The 19,876-nt window shown below is 37.0% G+C and overlaps 3 protein-coding genes across 13 annotated transcripts in view; 1 reads left to right on the top strand and 2 right to left on the bottom strand.

Moving 5' to 3' along the window:
- Positions 1-13,450, bottom strand: part of LOC311079770 (uncharacterized protein) — a 186,253-nt gene extending 172,803 nt beyond the window's left edge. For 3 of the 7 annotated variants that reach the window (XM_084109434.1, XM_084109436.1, XM_084109440.1), the window contains exons 1-3: positions 13,178-13,450; positions 13,004-13,084; positions 12,382-12,783 (exon numbers count right to left, since the gene is read on the bottom strand). In XM_084109434.1, the coding sequence (XP_083965560.1) occupies positions 12,382-12,783; positions 13,004-13,084; positions 13,178-13,337 (643 nt within the window). In that variant the 5' untranslated portion in view covers positions 13,338-13,450. Of the gene's footprint in view, positions 1-8,117; positions 8,705-9,263; positions 9,356-9,432; positions 9,496-10,349; positions 10,585-10,663; positions 11,709-11,798; positions 12,269-12,381; positions 12,784-13,003; positions 13,085-13,177 lie in introns of those variants that run through there. The other 4 variants (XM_084109438.1, XM_084109437.1, XM_084109439.1 and 1 more) reach the window with 4 other exon arrangements.
- Positions 1-19,876, top strand: part of LOC311079737 (uncharacterized protein) — a 183,357-nt gene that overhangs the window by 19,153 nt on the left and 144,328 nt on the right. The window lies entirely within an intron of this gene.
- LOC311079792 (putative nuclease HARBI1) lies at positions 3,659-7,923 on the bottom strand. 5 transcript variants are annotated; one of them, XM_084109512.1, is made up of 9 exons: positions 7,587-7,923; positions 6,641-6,711; positions 6,377-6,553; positions 6,225-6,286; positions 6,056-6,142; positions 5,927-5,968; positions 5,685-5,858; positions 5,570-5,605; positions 5,349-5,471 (listed from the first exon to the last, which is right to left on the bottom strand). In XM_084109512.1, exons 1-8 carry the CDS (start codon positions 7,742-7,744, stop codon positions 5,570-5,572), a joined length of 807 nt encoding a protein of 268 aa, XP_083965638.1. In that variant the 5' UTR covers positions 7,745-7,923; the 3' UTR covers positions 5,349-5,471. The 5 variants fall into 5 exon arrangements, 4 of the variants coding, with proteins under 4 accessions (XP_083965635.1, XP_083965636.1, XP_083965638.1 ...); XR_014605462.1 differs by having other exon boundaries at positions 5,378-5,471; positions 5,570-5,858; XM_084109509.1 differs by lacking the exon at positions 7,587-7,923 and adding exons at positions 3,659-4,432; positions 4,524-4,635; positions 4,732-4,847 and having other exon boundaries at positions 4,917-5,471; positions 5,927-6,709.

The raw sequence follows: 19,876 nt of genomic DNA, 5'->3' as shown, positions 1-19,876 counted from the left end.
AGGGAAGTGTCCAGACCAGAACACCAGAGTAAATAATTTGGCTATTGTTTGAGTCATGCTGGGTCTGCTGAGTTTAAGCATCTCGTTATTAATGTGATCTTGTCCACATGCTTTCTCCAATTTAAGATTTTTAATATGTTCTAATATTTCAGATATTGTTATTGATTTATCTGATGGATTTTGATCATTTTTAATAGTTTTCTCTAAGTCTTCTAGTGTTTTCTTTATTTTACTCTGAGGTTGGTTGAGGTCGGCCGGTTCAGTTTTTTGATACAGATTTTCAAAGTAAGATTTCCAAATTGTGCCATTCTGGAGTGACATCTCTAATTTGGGTTTTTCGAGTTTTTTATATAAGTTCCAGAAAGTGTTTTGATCCACTGAATCGTCAATTTCTTCAATTTTGGTTTTAAAATATTTTTCTCTTTTGTTCCACAAAAGTGTTTTGTACTTTTGCAGACAGTCTGAGTAAGAAAGCCGTAATGTCTGGCTGGACGGATCTTTGTGCTTTTTGTTAGAAAGTCTCCTGAGTTCTTGTCTGAGACCGGCACTTCATCATCAAACCAGACATCCTTTCTCTTTCTCTGTTGATTTGTTTTATGTTTGCTTTGATGTTTAATGTTAGATAGAGTCATCAATGTTTTGAATATGTAATTTAAGTTTTTTGTTGCTGAATTTATTCCATTAACATCTAAACTGAAATCAGTGGACATAAATTCATCCAGCATTTTTAATATAGTAGGGCTGTTCATATTTTCTTTGAATTGGTCCGAGTTGGATTGATTCCACTTGAGTTTATGTTTCAGAGGAAACAGTTTTTCAGATTTAAGTGGAGAAGTTTTAGTTATTTCTCATGGGGGCTTCAGATAAAGCTCAGTTTGGCAGTGATCGGACATCGGGAGCTGAGGTCTGACTGTGAAGGCATTGATAAAGCTTTGATCAATATCTGTTATTGAATAATCAACCACACTGGTTCCTAATCTGGAGCAGTGAGTGAATCTACCTAATGTATCTCCACGAGTTCTGCCGTTAATGATGTATAATCCTAAACCTTTACAGAGTTTCAACATTTGTTTTCCACTAATGTTCACTGAAGTGTCGCAGCTGTTTCTCGGTGTGATATTCGATGAGGAATGAAACGTGGTGTCATTGGGGATGTGCTCATTATCTACAATATTTACATAATCAATTTCTCGCCCTGTTCTGGCGTTTAAGTCTCCGCAGATGAGGATATTTCCTCTGGACTGAAAGTGTAAGATGTCAGTCTGTAATGTTGGGAAGCTTTGCTCTTCGTAATAGGGAGAGTCATGAGGGGGAATATAGACTGCACAGAGGTAAAGACTAGACTGATATATGACGGATTTCACTTCAAGCCAAATGGATGATTTTCCACTTTTAACAACTTTAATCGAAAGGTTTTAAATCGTCTTTGTGCCATATAAGTATTCCACCTGAGTCTCGGCCACATTTAATTGTAGAATTTTTTGATGAGGGAACCATAATTTCCTTGTATCCTATTGGACAATGCAAGGTCTCATTACTACGACACCACGTCTCCTGAAAGACACAGATGTCCATATCTCTCACACTGCTGAGTTAGTCTTGGTCTGCAGTCTTATTACCAAAAGTAGAAGAGTGCAGACCTTGTATATTCCAACAACTGATTTTAAATGATTTCATGGATAGGTGTGTGTGTGTGTGGGTGTGGGTGTGTGTGTGTGTGTGTGTGTGTGTGTGTGTGATGCAGGTTATGTCCTCAGTCTGGAGCAGATGACGTTCAGCAGATGCTGTGTCTGGTTGAGTTCAGCGGCTGCAGGGTTCTGTGGTTGTTGAGCGGCCACTTCCATTCATAATTTCTTTTATGACCCCTCATCTGAGCCACAACAAATAAAACACACATATATACATTAACAAATACATTGTGGATATTTTGATAAAATAAAATGGCTAAATGTCCAATAGTTAACAAAATAAAGAATGTTCAGGGTTCTTCTTCATCTCTGATGATTGTTTCTTTGAAATTAATATACGGAGATGAATGACAGAAAAATGGAATATATTATTTTTTGTTTGTTACTGAAATCTGTTTGGGTGATTATTTCATGGGGACAATATCATTTTTATTTTATTTTTACTTTACTATACTATACTGAATAGCTTAATTGGTCGCCTATGTCTACTTTATCACTGTTAAAACAGTTACACAAGTCAAGTGCAAAATATAAATAAAAGTATATACACTAAATAATACAAATGTATTATTTGACCAATTTTAAAGTTTTACTACATTTTCTTCCTGGAATCCACCTTGAAATCCTGGGCCCAGTTTTTCAAAAGTAATCCAGTGGGATTTCGGATAACGGATTGGATCAAATCTTGGAAATGGGTTTTTCAAAAGCAAAAGAGGTTCTGAACTAAGATCAGATCATGTAATCCGATCTTAAATTTGATCTGGATCAAACCTGCCCTTTGGGTTTTTCAGAACTTTGAACTCGGTTTGGGATCTATTTGATCCAAAAAAACAGGATTATCCTGATCCCATCAGAAGGGTGGATTCAGTTGTGATTTTTCGAACCAAATAATAAAACCAGAGAGGTTTTTTTTTTAAGTGAATGATCACAAAATCAATGTTTACTGATGATAGGCCTATATACATTTCTTCATATTTTAAGCATATATGAAGCATGTCACATCTAATGAGATATGGTAAAACAACAAAATCTACAATTTAACATCATAACAAAATAAGGAAAGTAAAATGTTTCTGTTTATTACAGTGTTTCTGTTTCTTAAAATTAAAATAAACAATGGTTATTTGTGGCCACCGGTATTTTGCCAACTGTTGTTCTTTGCTAAGCCAGTAGGCTACACTGTTGGTTCCATTTAAGGCTCTAGTAAACAGGATTTGGTGATCCTGAAAAGTTCCTATCCAGGGGCCTGTTGCACAAAACTAGGATAAGGGATTAAGCCAGGATATCTTGGTGATCCTGGCTCAATTGATCCGTAATCCGGTTGCACTAAAGCTGGATAGGGGGCAGGAGGATATGTTATGGTATAAATTACCATGGAGATTTATTCTGTGGAGCTAGCCTGCTCCAGACCAGGCTAAATTCCAGGATCTATTTAATCTCATCCCTAATGTCAGTCAGCAGTCACCACAAATGGAAACCAATAGTTATTTCACTGCTCACTATACATTATCACATATAACTAGACCCACTGTCATTATTTAAACGTTTGTGATCATTAATTTCAATCATTTTGGATAAATAATGATTTTTAGATGATGTTGCTATCATTAGATAATTTACAGTTTCCCATAGACTATAAGGCTATATATAAAATGATAGAATATTAGGGCCACAGAGGGAAAAAAAGACAAGTCATAATATTGTAACCAGTTGTTTTAAAGGAGGACAGTTGTTAAAATGACAGATGTGGGGCATTTCGTGAAATTGTACTTCAGTATGGTTTCATAAACAAAGACATGCTGATGTGCCAGAATATTAAGTATCACATTGTCATAAGTATCAAAACTGTAAAAAGAATATGTAGCTTTTCTGCAGAAAGAACCAGCCTCATAAATTTATGACTATCCTTTTTCCTCAGTGTGGCCCTAGTACTCTGTCATATAAACAAATACACAAATACACATTCCATATGAATATAAAAACACAATGTGTAACATTATGTTCCTTTATTGAATAAGGACAAAACAAAGCAGGTAAACCATCAGCTCCTTTCGAAACTGAAGTCACAGTGACTCTACAAGATGGAAAGCACAGAATCAAAGCATATTATACAAAATGATACATACACATTCAAAGGTCTGTATATAACACGCACTGCATGTCTGCACACTAAAATAAATGCAGGACAAATCCATACACATCAACTGAACAGACAAATGAATGGATGCAGTAGCCTCCCTGCAGCCTTGTATTACACACAGTATACCGCACAAACATCATAAGAGGCCAAATTCGTAAAAAAAACGAACCCAAAAAAACCCAAATTCCTCTGCCACCGCAGGACATATTTAACCAAAATTGAAAGCACACATACTAACTAAAATAATTCAACACATATTGGTCCCTCAGCAGCCGACCACTGTCGTCATCAGGGAAGATTGCCGGATTGTCCCAGTCCATGGCTGGGGGCACTCTGGGGGCCCTCTCCTTCCTCAGGCAGGCCACATTGTGGAGGACAGCACAAGCCACAGTAATATCACATGCCCTAACAGGGCTGACCCTTAATTTGTGAAGGCAGTGAAAGCGTGCCTTCAGGAGGCCAAAGGTCATTTCAACTCTGGCCCTGGTCCTGGCATGGGCATGGTTGTAGGCCTGCTGTGCTTCCTGGGGGTCTGTGAAAGGTGTCAGGAGAAAAGGCTGGCAGCCATACCCCCTGTCTCCCAGCAACACACCAGAGAATTCACCTGTCAACACAAAATCTCATTACTACCTCATAAACACAGTGATATTCTTGACACAGCCATGATGGTTATAAATAGGGGTTGTGTGGCTTACCTTGTGATAGGCACTGATAGATTTCAGAGGCCCGAAAGATTCTGGAGTCATGGACTGAGCCAGGCCATTTTGCCACAACATTGCTGATCACACAGTCAGCATTGCAGACCATCTGAAATCATAAGATGAGGAATATTACACCAATCAATGCACATCACTGGCAATGCAGAGTGTTCGTCAATGGACAATATCAAAAAGTTATGTTCACCTGAACATTAATGCTGTGAAAGGATTTCCTATTCACAAAATCGGCCTCATGGGCACCTGAGGGGGCTTTTATCCTTATGTGTGTGCAGTCCACTGCACCAATGACATTGGGGAAACCTGTCACACAAAGTAATGAGTATCCTACTATGTGTTAACAGTTGTCCTGTAATTTGTAGATCCTCTTACCTGCAATCCTATAGAACTCCTCTTTGATGTCACAGAGTCTTCTGTGGCCAGGGAAGGAGATGAAGACATCTGCTAATGCTTTGATAGCCAGACACACACTCCTTATTGTGCGGCAAATTGTGGCCTTGTTCAGCTGTTCTGCATCCCCCACTGAGTACAGGAAGGCTCCACTAGCAAAAAAGCGCAAGGCCACACAAACCATTTGCTCCACACTCAGTGCATGGCTCCGTGCAGTGCGGTGCTTAATCCTGGGACCCAGTAGTCTGCATAGATACCCGATGCCATCTGCAGAAAACCTGTATCTTTCATATAGATGGTCATCAGGGAAGGCCAGTGGGTCCAACCGGTCCCTGAAGACCCTTTCTCGCCTGAAGGCTCTCCTCAGCACAAGTGCTTCTTCATCCACCACATCTCGCAAGAATGGGCATGCCATTGTCAGAGCAGAAAGGAACACACCATTTTGGGCCTTCATATAGGCTAGTGGCCACACCTGGTGCTGGGGGGGTGGGCAAAAGAGGCCGGTGCCTTATAACGATGACTTGGTTGTACTGATTGCTGGGAAAATAAAAAAAACCTTAGAAAGATGCCACCGTCCTGTGTGCTCACAATAAGAGCTCATATGTCATGGCTCACTTGACTTTACGAGAATATACCTAATTTTTATTTTGAGCTGTGTCATCTTCTTGGAGCTGGGGGAGGAAAGAAAAATAATGATTAATACATTTGTGTTACAGTTAGCATACAGTGTACATTGAAGGCATATCTCACCTCCCTCTCAAGTTTTTTTATTTCAAGGTCCAGTTTCCTAATTGTCCTCTTTTTTATTTCGGACTCCAGTGCAAGATTTTCCATCTTTTTCTTCTTGTACTGAATGTCTATGTCTGCCAGTTCTATTTGGCGCCGGAGGTGGTTGCCATACAACTTTCTGATAGCTTGTGAGCTCTGTGAACACAATACAATTAGCGCAGCTGGAATTTGGCAGGATGTGGTGTCCTTTTATTAATACGCACTATGTTGCCAGGCTGGTTTTCCCACTGTATAGCATCTGGGTCCTGTAAAAGAAATTAGATTTTTTGATTTTGATGAGGACTCCTCACCATTGTAGAGTAAATAGTACTTTCACAGTCTTAACATGATACCTCATGCCTTCTGGAATCCAGAGAGATGGTCTCCTCCTCATCATCGTCTCCATCATGTGCTGTTGCTGCTGCACTGGGGCTTTCACCCTATCACATTTAATCGGATTCATATTGAAGCTAGTAGACAAGACATGCCAGGCCTACAGTATGCCTTTGATGGAGTACTCACTGGATCAGCATCGTCTGGTGCTTGTGCTGGTGGCTCTAACAGGAACACAGTGCTGCCAGACACTGCAAGGCAATAGGTAAACCAAAGTCAGACAGTCCAAATTGATTCAATATGAATGTGGTTGTATCCCATGTAGAGATGGAAGGACATACCTTGAATGAAGCGGGTGGCATCTTGGGAGGAACCTATGCTCGTCTCTTTCCCCCCAGGGATCCCCTCTAAGACGGGCCTGCCTTTATTTAGCACCAAGGCCATGTCCTCTGCTGGGGTAAGGTCAGCCTTTGGTGACCCACCACCCGTGCCTTGTCTGTGGGTATTCTTTTTCACTGCTAAAACAGTACAGACAATGTGTGAGCAGGCACCTTCTGGGTACAATATATGCTTGTGCTTTGTTAAATATTAGTCAGGGACCATACCATTCTGCAGAATGTTCTTGTATTTGATTTTGACCTGCTGCCATGTCCGTTTTGGCCCGTTCATGTTTAATCTACAACACACACACACACACACACACAAAAATGACTTGGTATTTTTGTCTTGTTTTCAGTAAAAATATCAACAAAAAAAAAAACTCAAATAAAGATGTATTTTCTTGATTTGCTAAATGACCTAGCAAAATAAGTATAGTTTAGACAAAAAATATAAACTTTAAGTAAATGTGTGCTTAACACAAGCAAAAAAATAAAAAAATCTGTCAATATAATAAGAAAAATTCTCTTGAAATAAGTTTACTTTTTCCATAAACACTTAATTTTAGAAAAGTTCTCTTGTTTCACTGGCAGATTTTTTTGCTTATTTTCCTAGGTAATTTTGCTCAAGAAAATATTTAAGATTTTTTTTAGATATTTTTTTTTACTGAAAACAAGACAAAAATACTAAGTAAGAAAGACATTTTTGCAGTGCAGTGAGCAACCGACCTTGGGTCCTTTGAAAGGCGCTATATAAATTAAAGTGATTATTATTATAGCTCATCTATTTATTCAATTAAATTTTATTTATATAGCACTTTTCACAATTGTTTCATTCTGTCAAAGCAGCTTTACATTAATAAAAGCAGGAGAAACACAAAAAAAAAACGGTGGACAACATAAGAAGCAGAGTACAACGGCTAAGATTAAACCGTACTGAGCGTAGTAACGTTAAATAATAATGTAAGGCTTTAATAATAATTTATCATAGCTTTATACAGTGTGATGGAGTTACTTTACACAATTTCACTCATATCTGCAGTGCATTTCAATTAAAAATTTAACCGTTTCATAATTACAGTACAACTGCGTTTTTGGAGATGTGAATTAAATATTTGAATTGTAATTGTGATGTTTCAGCGGAGCGGTGAGTGTGTAATTGTGCACTACTTACGCATTCAGGCGGTCTGCAATACTTTGCCACGCTTTTTCTCTTTGCTTTATCACTGTGGCGGTGTTGCCTTTCTTCTTAATTATATCTTTTACCTCCTCGTATGCCTCCATGAGGATTTGTGCTTCCGACGGGGAAAAGTACGCGGCTCTAGTTACCATGGTAAATCAGTTAATCTGTGATCTGTGGCGGGGTCTATTTGAGTGAGCCGTGAGCGCGCACCTATCCAGGATTGGTTTCACCTGGCTTAATGAATCCGTGTCTGCTCATCCTGGCTTGGTCTTTGTGCAACCAATTAAGCCTGGACGCACATGTTTTGGCTTCATTGAGCTCAGCTGAGTCATTTATCCTGGATGTCTTAATTCTACTTTTGTGCAACAGGCCTCAGATCAGATTGATCCAATCCGATGTTGCTTTGAAAAACTGGCTCAAAAGTAAGCTGGATTACGTGATCACGGATCGCAAAAAAAAGGATTACTAAATCCAGATCAATTTTATCCGGATTAAACCTTTTGAAAAACCGGGCCCTGTTGGGATCAGGATGATCCTGTTTTTTTGGATCAAAGTTATCCAAATCCTACTGACAAGTTTTGAACAACACAAACTGAAGGTTTGATCCAGATTAAAACTAGGATTGGATTGCGTGATCTAATCTGATTTCAGATTCCTTCTTTCCCTTTTGAACAACCCATTTTCAAGATTTGATCCAATCCGATAACCAAAATCCGATCAGCTTACCTTTGAACAACTGGCCCTATGTCTTCATATGGGAACATTACAGATAATTTTTCAGATAGCAACAGAATATATAATGTGTTATTCTTTACTGTATGTTGCACCTTTTTTACTGGGTGGCAGTGTTAAATTGCTGAGTGTTATTACTTGTATTAACAATCATCTGAATTTTGTGAATTCAAAAAAGCACAAAAATAAAACACATTAATGAGCATCTCCTTGTGCTTCCCAAGGCAGAATAAAGTCATCAGAGAGACTGCACGCTGCTTCGGTGTCAGTTTTCTCTTCACAGCCAGGAATGGTGTTGTACAGCACTATCTTCTCTCTGAGTGTCTTTTTCAGCTCACCAAGTCTTCTCCGTTTGCGTTGCCTTGTTTGGTTGCTGTCTGTAAGTTAAAAAAAATATATTAGAAAAAAAATAACAATTACAAAATGCAAGTTGAGTGATGTAGTATCAAATACCATTTTGTCGACACAGATCATGCTTCTTTCTTCGGCTGGAATAAATAATCTCATGGATTTCACTCTGGAGCTCTTCCTGCTACTGTGAGTCCTGTGTCTCTCTTGAAAACCAGAAATAAGCAAAGTCGACCATTACAGAAAACACAGTATCACTGCAAACATGTAGACAAATATATATGGAAATGTAAACACCAGTGACTATATTACATACCAGTGGCTGCCCATTGCTTGCCATCACACACCCACCGATCTGCATCCTCCATAGAGATGTTTAACTCCTGCTTGAGACTCTCAAGATCGGCTGCGTCCACTTCTGCTCTCTGTGTAGTCTATTTAAAAAGATTAAAAAAATGACAGAAAACATAGTACCACTGCAAAATTAACCACAATTGCCCCTGAAAAAAATGCAGGGGAGAGCACAATCACACTCATAGTGTCTCCAGGGCCCAGGAAACACCTTAACGTGCAGTCTAGGCTTCTTACTTTGACAAATCTTTTCGCCAGTGTCTTGTGGAGACTCTCCACCTTCCTATTGCTCCATCCCATGGCAAGTACAGTAATCATATCTCCTCTGCCTATAAAAAAAACAAAACCAATAAGAACAAATCAATTGTACAATCTAGCATTGTGTGCTTGAAAGGAAGCTATTGACCTGTTCCAGCTCTTCACCAACAGTGTTTCCTGCACCCTCCTGGCTTCTCCCGCCACACCTGACCTGCTCCCAAGAAGAAGACCAAGAACTTTATCATTCAAATTTTGATATGTTTAATATTTGAAAATATAAAATGTTCTGAGGTAGGATAACAATGAAAGAAAAGCTTTCACAACTGCAATTGTGCAGTCAGAACTTTTGGACGGGATCAGAAAGCATATCCTGCAAACAACCCTGCGGTTAAACCAGAATGACCAGTACTGTTGTAACAGTGTGATCACTGATAGTAATATTAACTATGTTTAAAAAGTTCATAAGCATATATACACACACACACACACACACACACACACACACACACACACACACACACACAACACACACAGACACTAAATAAGTGGTTTTAAACTTGTCCTTGAGGATTCCCAGCACTACACATTTTGTATATCTCACTTATATGACACACTTGATTAACTCATCAGCTCATTAGTAGAGACTGCAAGACCTGAATTGTGTGTGTCAGATAAGGGAGACATACTGTACACAATGCAGTGCTGGGGTCCTCCAGGACAGGTCTGAAAACCACTGCATTAAAGCATTTCAATAATGTTTACTACTTTTGACTTATGAAACGTGCATATTTACCCAGATAATAAGCTAAATTTTTCTGATGCTGTAAGGATGTTTCATTAAAACATTAAACCGTAAACTTAACTCACACACAGTACCTCACATTATGTATGGTAATTTGTCATATCATCACTGATAAGGTAGTAGCCGTATTCATTTTCTAATTCCATAATATAAAAAATGTGTGATTTTTAGCTAGTCATGGTGTTATTCCCATGCATGGCATATATTAATAAAGGTAAAACATCAGTAAAAACTTCAGTTATCATTTGGCAATGGCTATCTACCTGCAAGCAATGTCCATACAAAAGAGTGTTGCATTTGCAGCTTGTGCCAGCTCCTTCTGCAGGAACATTGGGTCGGCATATATTTCACCACGGTAGAGGCTCAAGCCTTGCAGCGAGACTCATGTCTGCACACAGCTATTTCAAGGCCCTCTTCATCCACCTTGGCCCTGGACTTCTGTGCTATTTCTCTGCCTGCTGGAAATGTTGCCGGTCCGCAGACATCATGACCTGTCCTCTGAAAGTAGAAACAATATGTTACATGTAATCCCAGGACAAGAAAACATTCAATTAAAAAGAGTTAAAGAAATCCTTACACTTAACATCTGGCTTCTAATTTGGTCAACAAAGGCAGATACTTTGGCATCTTGTGCGATGAACAGTCCATCAAAAAGAGATGGTTCGTCTGTCCTGTTAAATAAGAGGAATTCATCGCCAACACAATTACATAATAATGATTAAACGTTGCATTCACCTAAATTAATATGACAATTAACCATAAAGGTGCCACACATTTTAGTCTGTATGAATCACATTTGATCTGGAACACTGTGTTTAGAGTATGAGCTTGTATTTGTCCTGTGGAAATGAATGCTGTAATGTGGAATTAACTCGTGTAAGAAGTAAAAAACACACTGTTTAAAGAACAAAAATAAATAACTAAATCTTTATTTGTGTTTGTGTCTTCAGGCTACAGAAGGGAGAAAAAGTTCCTGAACAATTTACCAGATTGCTGTCGTAGAACTGTAATATAACAAGCTTGTTTAAAACAGTGCTATATCTTTCAAAACACTCTTTAAATTGTAAAAGCATTTACGTTTGAATGTGAAGCAATCACACATTTGACACATTTTGTTACTTTCCATGAATTTCAAATAAAAGTATAATTATATAATGACTAGAGCCAAAGAAAAGTATGTTAAAGAAATATGTTTAGATGCCACAAAATGATTGTTATTTTTTACAGAAATAAGGTAAAGTACAGTTTCTCTATAAATAACTATCAGTCCATTCAACCAATAGCTATACTTGCTTTTCCTTTAGAGGGTCATGGCATGGGGGGTCTAGAGCCCATCGCATCTAGCACTGGGTGACAGGAGAGATGCAGCATGGACACAAAAACACCACTGCACCACCCTATATCCAAATTAAAAAAGAAAAGAAAAAAGATTACACTTCCCCTTTGGATTTCTTGAACCGGTGATGTTTTCTATCAGCGTCTGCAGATATAGCCAGCGTGTCTGGTGTTCATGCTGGGCATTTAAAGGGCTCCATCAGGCACAGATCTTCTTTCTTTAAATTGCAGAAGGCAAACTCCCGAAAGACTCTGTGGAAGAAGGTATCGCCACAAATACTACCCGTCTGGAAAGAAGTATTATTGGTATTATTTTGGTTAATAAAAGATTTTGAAGTCTGGAATTCAAACACTTTGGAAATAAAAACAGCCCTTACCCGACCAGTGCAAAGACATCGATGTTCAAGCACTCTGAGAAATGCTTGTTGGGATAAAGCTGGGCTGGCTAATTTCATCTGCTCAAATGATGTGAACAGATCAAACTTAAACAGCATTTGGCAGCTGGTGGTTGCTGGCCAGTCTCTGTATTGAAGAAAGTCACTAATCCCAGGAGTCCATTCGGAAGAACAAAGTGGACGGCTTATACACGGCAGACACAGGTTGTGTGGATCTTAAAACAAACATGTGTTTACTATTTGACCAGTATTTGTACAGCACAGGACAAAAGAATATAGTAAGCCATTATTATGCTTGACTTCATCTGGTCGGATATAAAAAGGTAGAAGGAAGTGACGAGACATACCGTTGATAGTCACCAATACGGTCTGCTTTCCTGGGATAATTCTGAAGTCTTGGTTTGGACCACAGGAACAGATTTGTATCGGTGGAGGAACTGGAAGCACACACACTGCAGTAAATCACATTTCAGAAAGTAATATCAGTAATGTCTACACATTTACTCAACAAAAGATTCAGTTAAAGGACACTGCAGAGGACACCTACTACATTATCTGAACATACCTTGTTCACGGAGTTGATATTGGCCACTTTCATCAGCCACCACTACGGATGTTGGTGGAATGGGTTTTATAAAACCATCAAACATCGCTTCCCTATCATGGAAAACAGTTTTTCTGTGGATCTCGGTGTCACATGATGAACAGAAACACTGATTTCCTGAGGGGACACAGTCTAAGCACCGGACAACAGCATCAACAGTTCTGCATTGTTGACAGCAATGCTGGGTAACTGTCTCTGCAGCCGACATGCAGTTCAAGATCTCTGGCATTGCAGCCCTGAATTTCTTTTCAGAGATGACCTGTCTTTTGGTCCATGCAGACATGCTGGGTGTCTCTTCTACTTCCACTGATGCAGAGACAGTGACAGAAGTTAGCAGGTTTTTTAGCCTCTGAAGATGTTGATCTAAATTAATAAAAAATTAATAATAATAATAATAATAAGGAAAAAGCCAGTTGCAATAATGCATTTTAATAAAGCAAATTAGCAATTTCTTATATGGCTTTGTCACTTCATATGCATGATGTAAATGGGAATTACATACTTTTACAGTTGCCTATATGTGACATTTTAAATTTAAATATAAAAGCTGAAATTATTTAGGCTTTCAATTCAATATGCTTACCAAGACTTGGTCCCTCTTGCAGAATATCATTAATTTGCAGCTCCTCGACCTCTGAGAGCTCCCTAGTGCCGGCAGCTTTAACTGCAAACACAACATGTAATGATATAGAAAACATCACTGCTGACCAAAAGCTGAGACACTTGTGAACAACAGTATGCAGTGTATTTCACTGACCAGATCGACTCTTCTGAACACGTTGTGGTAGGATGTACCCATGCTGGTCTCTCTTCCTCCAGGAAACATTGGAGACTTCAGTTCCCTTTTTTCCCCTTTTCTTTTTAGTCTGAAAGTAAAAACTAAATGATACATTTGGGGGAAGCATTTGCAGAGGCATTTTCTTTTAAATTTAGGTAAATACCATGATAGAGAAATAATGAAATATGTATAATGAATAATGAAAAACTTTACTTTTTGGGTTTCCAACTCATCAGCCATGGTTTTTGCTGCTTCCAGCCATTCATTAAATTGTTTTAATGACTCTGATGCCATTTGTAGATGTTTTTAAAGGATAAAGTAAAAGCACAAAGAAATACAACACAGGAAAGAGAGAAATAGAGAAAGAAAGAGAGAGGAGGAAAAAGAAACTGGCTCTTAAAAGAACCGATTGATCTGTAAAATATTTCAGTGATAAAGGATGGGTAGAAAAACCTGAAAACAAACAGATGAGATGATTAGACAAAACAAACCAGGGCTCTGTAAGAGTGGGCACGGACTGGTCCTTGTCAACCTGTGCGTGTCTATAAATCTGAATGCACTAGTGGGTATTATTAAATACATTTTATTTTGCATGTGAAGTGGGGACACTTAATATTCAACAATATTATTGATCTGCCTGCATTGGCACCATTATATGAGAACTGAACTGAGCTGGATAATGACATCACTGTTTTCATGAACTAAATTAATATGTTTTTTGGGTTTTTTTCAAGCTGATTTGAAACAATCTGTATTGTAAAAAGCACTATATAAATAAAGGTGACTTGACTTGAATCTGGAATTCAAAACAATGAATCTGAACTGTCAACCGGTTTTTCCATTACTGCATTTTTTATATATGTTTTTAATTCTTTAAAATGTTATATACCTAGCTGAATTGATACCCTGAATTTAAATAATTTGGATAGCTGTAAAACTGTTGTGACCTGATACTACTTGTATAATGCTGAAACTACCTTTTTCTCTAAAGAGAAAACATTTAACGTTACAGTTTGGGATACATTAGGCTGAAATTATTTGTGGGAATATGACAGAAATTGCAGATTATGCATGTGAAATAGCAACATGCTGCTAGTGATGAAGCTAGATAGATAGTAGGTAACGTTAGCAATGAAATAACGTAACAGTTACTTTCTTAATGAGTAAAATGCCAATCGCAACTGATTTGTAACCCAGACGTCAAAATGCACTCATTTAGTTCCACATAAATTAGGCTACAAAAAAACACACACAACTACTTATACATATATAAAAAAACAACAGCATACTTAAAATTCACACCTACTACCGACGACCTTGCACTGGGACTGTCAGGAAAAACCTGGCCACGCCACGCCTCCCTCCTTTTCTTCTTCTTCCTCTTGGTTCATCGATTTTTAATTTATTTATTCAGCGCCACAAGAACGTGGTCAAATGGTGATATTGTTAAAAACTTTAGCTGAACTGAAGAAAAATAATATATATATATCTATAAAAACGTTGAAAATATTTTAAAATCACTACTTGATTATATGTCACGGTTTTATCATCTGTAGTGCTTTTAAAACATTTTCATCGTTTTTTTTTTTTTTTTTTTTTTTACTTTGTTACAAAAGGTTTATTTTAAGTTATTTAAAAAAAAAAAAAATGATAAGAGTTTAATTATTTTGATGTGGTTCTTTACTTTCCAATAGGCCTACGGCTTTTTGAAGAAGAAAAGCACATCAAATAGCCTACATGAAAAATATATAAGTAAATTTTAATTACACATCTCAGTTTTCTGTATTAATCTCGAGTAAATACAATGATAAAACAAATACTATTTTGATTGGTAATGACGGTCAAACGCCATTTCATGACACACCGTCGTTATTAAAAGGAGCGCTAGAGGGCGTTTAACTTTAAAACGTAAGTATAGGTCGTAATAAGCTGCTTGCACATACAACCTTTATGGTCGTGTTTTGTAGGAGGACAGTTTCAAAGTGTGAGTTCTGCTCTCGGTCTCATATCTGGTGTCATCAGACCTCAGGTGTGAATAAAGCTGAAATGAATGAAACACTCAGCTGATGTTTGTCTCTCTACTGGAAACACACAGATCTAGTTTAGCAGAAGGAAAATCTAATGCAAGTGTTGTTGGAGGAGAAAGAGGACAATCACTGTTTTGACTAGTTGTCTGTGAAGAACTCAATATTCGTATTGCTCTTTGATGTCTGAATGTTAATATTAGTTGAACAGAAAATGATTGCTCTAAAGTTTTGACATTTGAAAGGCCGAAGCTGATGAAAGGTAAATTGGTCAGGAAGGAGTTTACAATGTGAATTAATAAAGTTATTTAAAGCAAAATTATAAATATATATGAGAAAGAGAGGTATCTCATGTGTATATATAGACACGTATATATAACCTCAATATATTTATTTTCATGTTTTGCACTTATTTATTAATATTTGAAATGAAAAGGGTGAATCAGTTTAAACCATCCATTAACATCTAATGATCAAAAACACAACGCTGACAAAACAGATTACAGTCAAATAAACAGACTTACCAAGAGTAACAATCAAATCAGCCTTTATTTCAGATTCACCTCATTTACAAATATTACATAGAACATCCGTTCTGGTGATTTATCATTTCATAAACAGAAAACACAGCAGATTATCAGAGATCAGCATTAAATCTCTTTTATCTGTAAAGTGCATCAAAGTTGAAGAAACTCAACATGTACAAATGGAAACTGAACTCACACACAGTTTTACTTCAACATATTTGCTTTGGGATCTTGAATTATTACATATAACATCATATTTTCATTGAAGTTTAACATCATTATTTTGTCCCTGTAACTAAAGTAAATCAGTTTGACCTGAATCAAAGATCAAGTTAAATCAAGCGGAGCGCAGAGGTTCATGTCCTCCATCACATGAGTTTCACTTCATCATTTACTGTGCTCTGTTTGGACCCGGAGGAACGTGAGCTTAGAAAACACTCACAACTTAATATTGTTCAACTTAAACCATATTGCATCTCATCAGTGACTTCTCATTAATTAATGAATGCACTAAAGTTTTAAAGTTTAAAAAATTAGAAATTCTTAGAAATTAAAAAAAACATTCAGGAACTAGAGCAAAAACCAGTGTGATGCAAGAAAATATACATTTGTATCAATATGATCAATTTTATTTGAATATATCATTAGATGAACTTTATGAGAACCTATAATAAGAGAATTACCAGTATGAACTTCATTGACTTCAATGGATTTAATTAAATTAATTTGAAACTTATAACTCATGACTGCTCAAAACAGCCTAAATTTATGAAACCTACATATTCTTTTTCCAACAAAACAACATCAATATTACTCAGTAAAATGTATATTTTGTTTGTAAACATTTCATTAATAAACTTTTACTTCCATATGACAAAATGAGATGATAAACAGCTTGAATCTCTTCATGCTGCAATGGTTCATCAATAGTGGCAGCAAAGTGAAATGTGGACTTTTGTGGGAAACGTGGGAAGGATCAAATGTGTGTGTGTAGGAAAGAGGATAAATGTATTTTACAGAATTAATTTGAGACAAATCTAACCAATAGATGAAAAACATCAGCATAATTTCATGTGTAAAGCTACAGTTCACTCTCAGGTCAATACAGACCCGAACGCAAACGCCACAGTTTAAATGGTTCATATTTCTTACATAAAATCAGATTTTTTTATTTTTATTTTGACAGTTTTAACAAAACAACAAAATTCCATCTTCGTTCTAAAAACTATGGATTTATTAAAAAATAAATGAAATGCTTGTACCTCTTCTGGGTCAAAATGGAGCCGAATGCAATAAGAGTTTAGACAGACGTTTCAATAGAGTCTCTGATTTCAACTTTAGTTTAGATTAAAGAGTTTGGTGAATATAAATGATGAGTCTTTAAAGAGACAGTGCAGTCAGCATCAGTGTTGCTCGCCCGCACGGCTCTCTGGAAGCGATGGCAGAAGCCGTGGACGATCACACAGGCCTCCTCCAGTTTGAAGGACTTGTCATCTTCACAGAGGAACTCCACCAGAGCCTTGCTGCTCTTCTGTGAGCTTTCCAGCTCATCCTGAGCGTCCTTCAGCCTCACCTCACAGCCTGAAGGAAGAAGTGATGGACTTACACGCTGAACAGGAGCATCAGCATCTGTGAACATGATCTGGACACACACGCACCTCTAGAAATGTTCTGGTCTGCATCTGGATTTCAGCATCTGCCTGAGCTCTGACTCTGAGCTCTGAGACTCGGCTTTGTAGTCGAGAAAGATCCTCCAGCACAGACTCTTCTGACGACCTGACCACAGAAACAGCGGATCGCTCACTCTCTAATATTATCCACTGAGGAACATCATGTCCTACGAGCACGGCTTGCTTTTGAGTAAAGCTGATGAAAATGATGTCACAACAAACAAAGCCTATTTTTAAACCTTTATTTTCTACATTAAATGTAACATATAATTGTATCATAATACTTTGTACAACAAAACATCAAAGCATCGGCAAGTAATGTTTACCACAGGCTTTATTTTACTCATAAATTGAACATTAACGCTGTGAAACATTATAACACCATTAATCAGTTACAACTAAGGTTAGTTATTGAGGCTGTTAAACTGTGCAGTTTAAAAGTACTCTATTGAGGCAAGATTTTTAGCACCTTATGAATTAAATGGAACTTTTGACAAATGTAACTAGTTGAAAATGGAAGCTAGTTATTTTAGTCGATAACATTTTAAATATGGGTATTTTTCTTACACAAACGCATGGCTTCACTTCAGAAGGCCTTTAATAACCCCCTGGAGCACTTTTATGATGGATAGATGCACTTTGATGGACTTCAAAACAGAAACGGCCATTCACTGCCATTATAAAGCTTGGAATTTTTTTTATTTTATTTTTTTACATATAACTCAGATTGTATTCATTTGAAAGAAGACGATGTCTTATATACATGATGTCATATACATCTAGGATGGCTTGAGGGTGAGTAAACCATGGGCTAATTTTCATTTTTGGGTGAACTATCCCTTTAATGTCATAATTTTCACTTTTAAGCCATAATTTTTACATTTTAAGTAATAATTTAAACTTTTTATCTCATAATTATGACTTAGTATGTCATAAATTCAACTTTCTATGTCATAATTATGACTTACCAGAGCATGTTTTTTTCCTTACATGGCAAAAATGGGCTTCCATATCCTCCTCGATGTGTTAGAAATTAAATGACTGCACCACCATTACAACCTTAAGAAAACAAAAATACCACACAGGTTTATTCAGTTAAAGGGATATTTCACTTCAAAATGAAAATTCTGTCATCATTTACTCACCCTCAAGTTGTTTCAAACCTGTATGAATTTCTTTCTTCTGCTGAACACAAAGGAAGATATTTTGAAGAATGTCAATAACCAAACAGTTAACTGGAACCCTTGACTTCCATAGTATTCTTTTTGGTAACACTTTATTTTGATAGTCCGTTTGTTGAGACTTTACTAGTTATTAGTAGCCATTCAGTAGCTTGTCAACAGTGCATCAGTTGACATTCAACAACAGTTTCAACAGACAAGTAACATACGTTGAACTGACTGCCTATAGACTATAAGGTACAATTCAAGTGTTAATGATGTTGGTACGAATCATAAAGATCTGTATCATTTCCCTTATACTGTTTTATAGATAAATGTAAGTTCCCTTAACCCTACTCCCAAACCTAAATATAAATTACTCATCTTATACAGAATATAAAAAGAATAAAACACTTTATGGACAGAGATGTGTAGGGAAATGCCAGTTTTATTAATAGCATTAAAATATATTTTGAGCCACTAACATTAATCCTACTCCTGCCCCTAAACCTACCCATAACCATTTCTTAAAACTATGCAGGCTAAAATTATGAAGAAAAACAACAGATGTGTAATCAAATTTATTGCGAAAATGTAAATCGGTACCAAAAGTCGCTCAAATGACGATGTGTTGCAGTCCTCTCTGGCAGTATATAATAGTTTTGTATAAGGGACAGAGCAGAATTTAAGTTATTAATCCATGAAAATGTTAACCCAGCTTCCATCTGCGTAAAGACGGCGCGCGCGCTTCTGCATTTCAATCAAAGAGTATAGAAGCCCAAGAGGCGAAACTCTGTTGTGTTATGGGTAACAGTCTGTAGATGGCGCTGCGGAGGCGCGTCCGCCATTATGGACTGAAAGCTGCTGAAATCGTTAGCGCCATTCAATGGCAAAATCCATTTTAGTAGGTGTTTATAGTTCATGTGTGCACTTGCTAGATTGCACATCTTTTTTGTACCTTTCCGCCTGTAATAGGACATTCACAGATTGTTTTTGTTCTTGCCATTGAAACGTTCACTGTGTGCACTTTCACTGAAGATGTTGAAAAAACAAGTTGTTAATATTTTGTGATATTCTATGTAAAAGAAAAGTCTTTAGAAATGTTCATTTATAATGTTATTTATTTATTTATTTTTCCAAATCATATATATGGTGATGTTCACTAATTTCAAAATTAACATTTGAATAAATATCTTATTACTGTGTGTCTGCCTATATATTATTTCATGAATTTCTGTTATTCATATAACAAGGAAAATGCATAATAGAACATAAATATTGATAGATTAAAGTTTTG

The sequence above is a fragment of the Abramis brama genome, assembly GCF_963993115.1.
Source record: "Abramis brama genome assembly, chromosome: 1".
In the NCBI taxonomy this organism is placed as follows: Eukaryota; Metazoa; Chordata; class Actinopteri; order Cypriniformes; family Leuciscidae; genus Abramis; species Abramis brama.
Note: the sequence above shows the minus strand (reverse complement) of the source record. Positions and strands in the feature narration are given on the sequence as shown.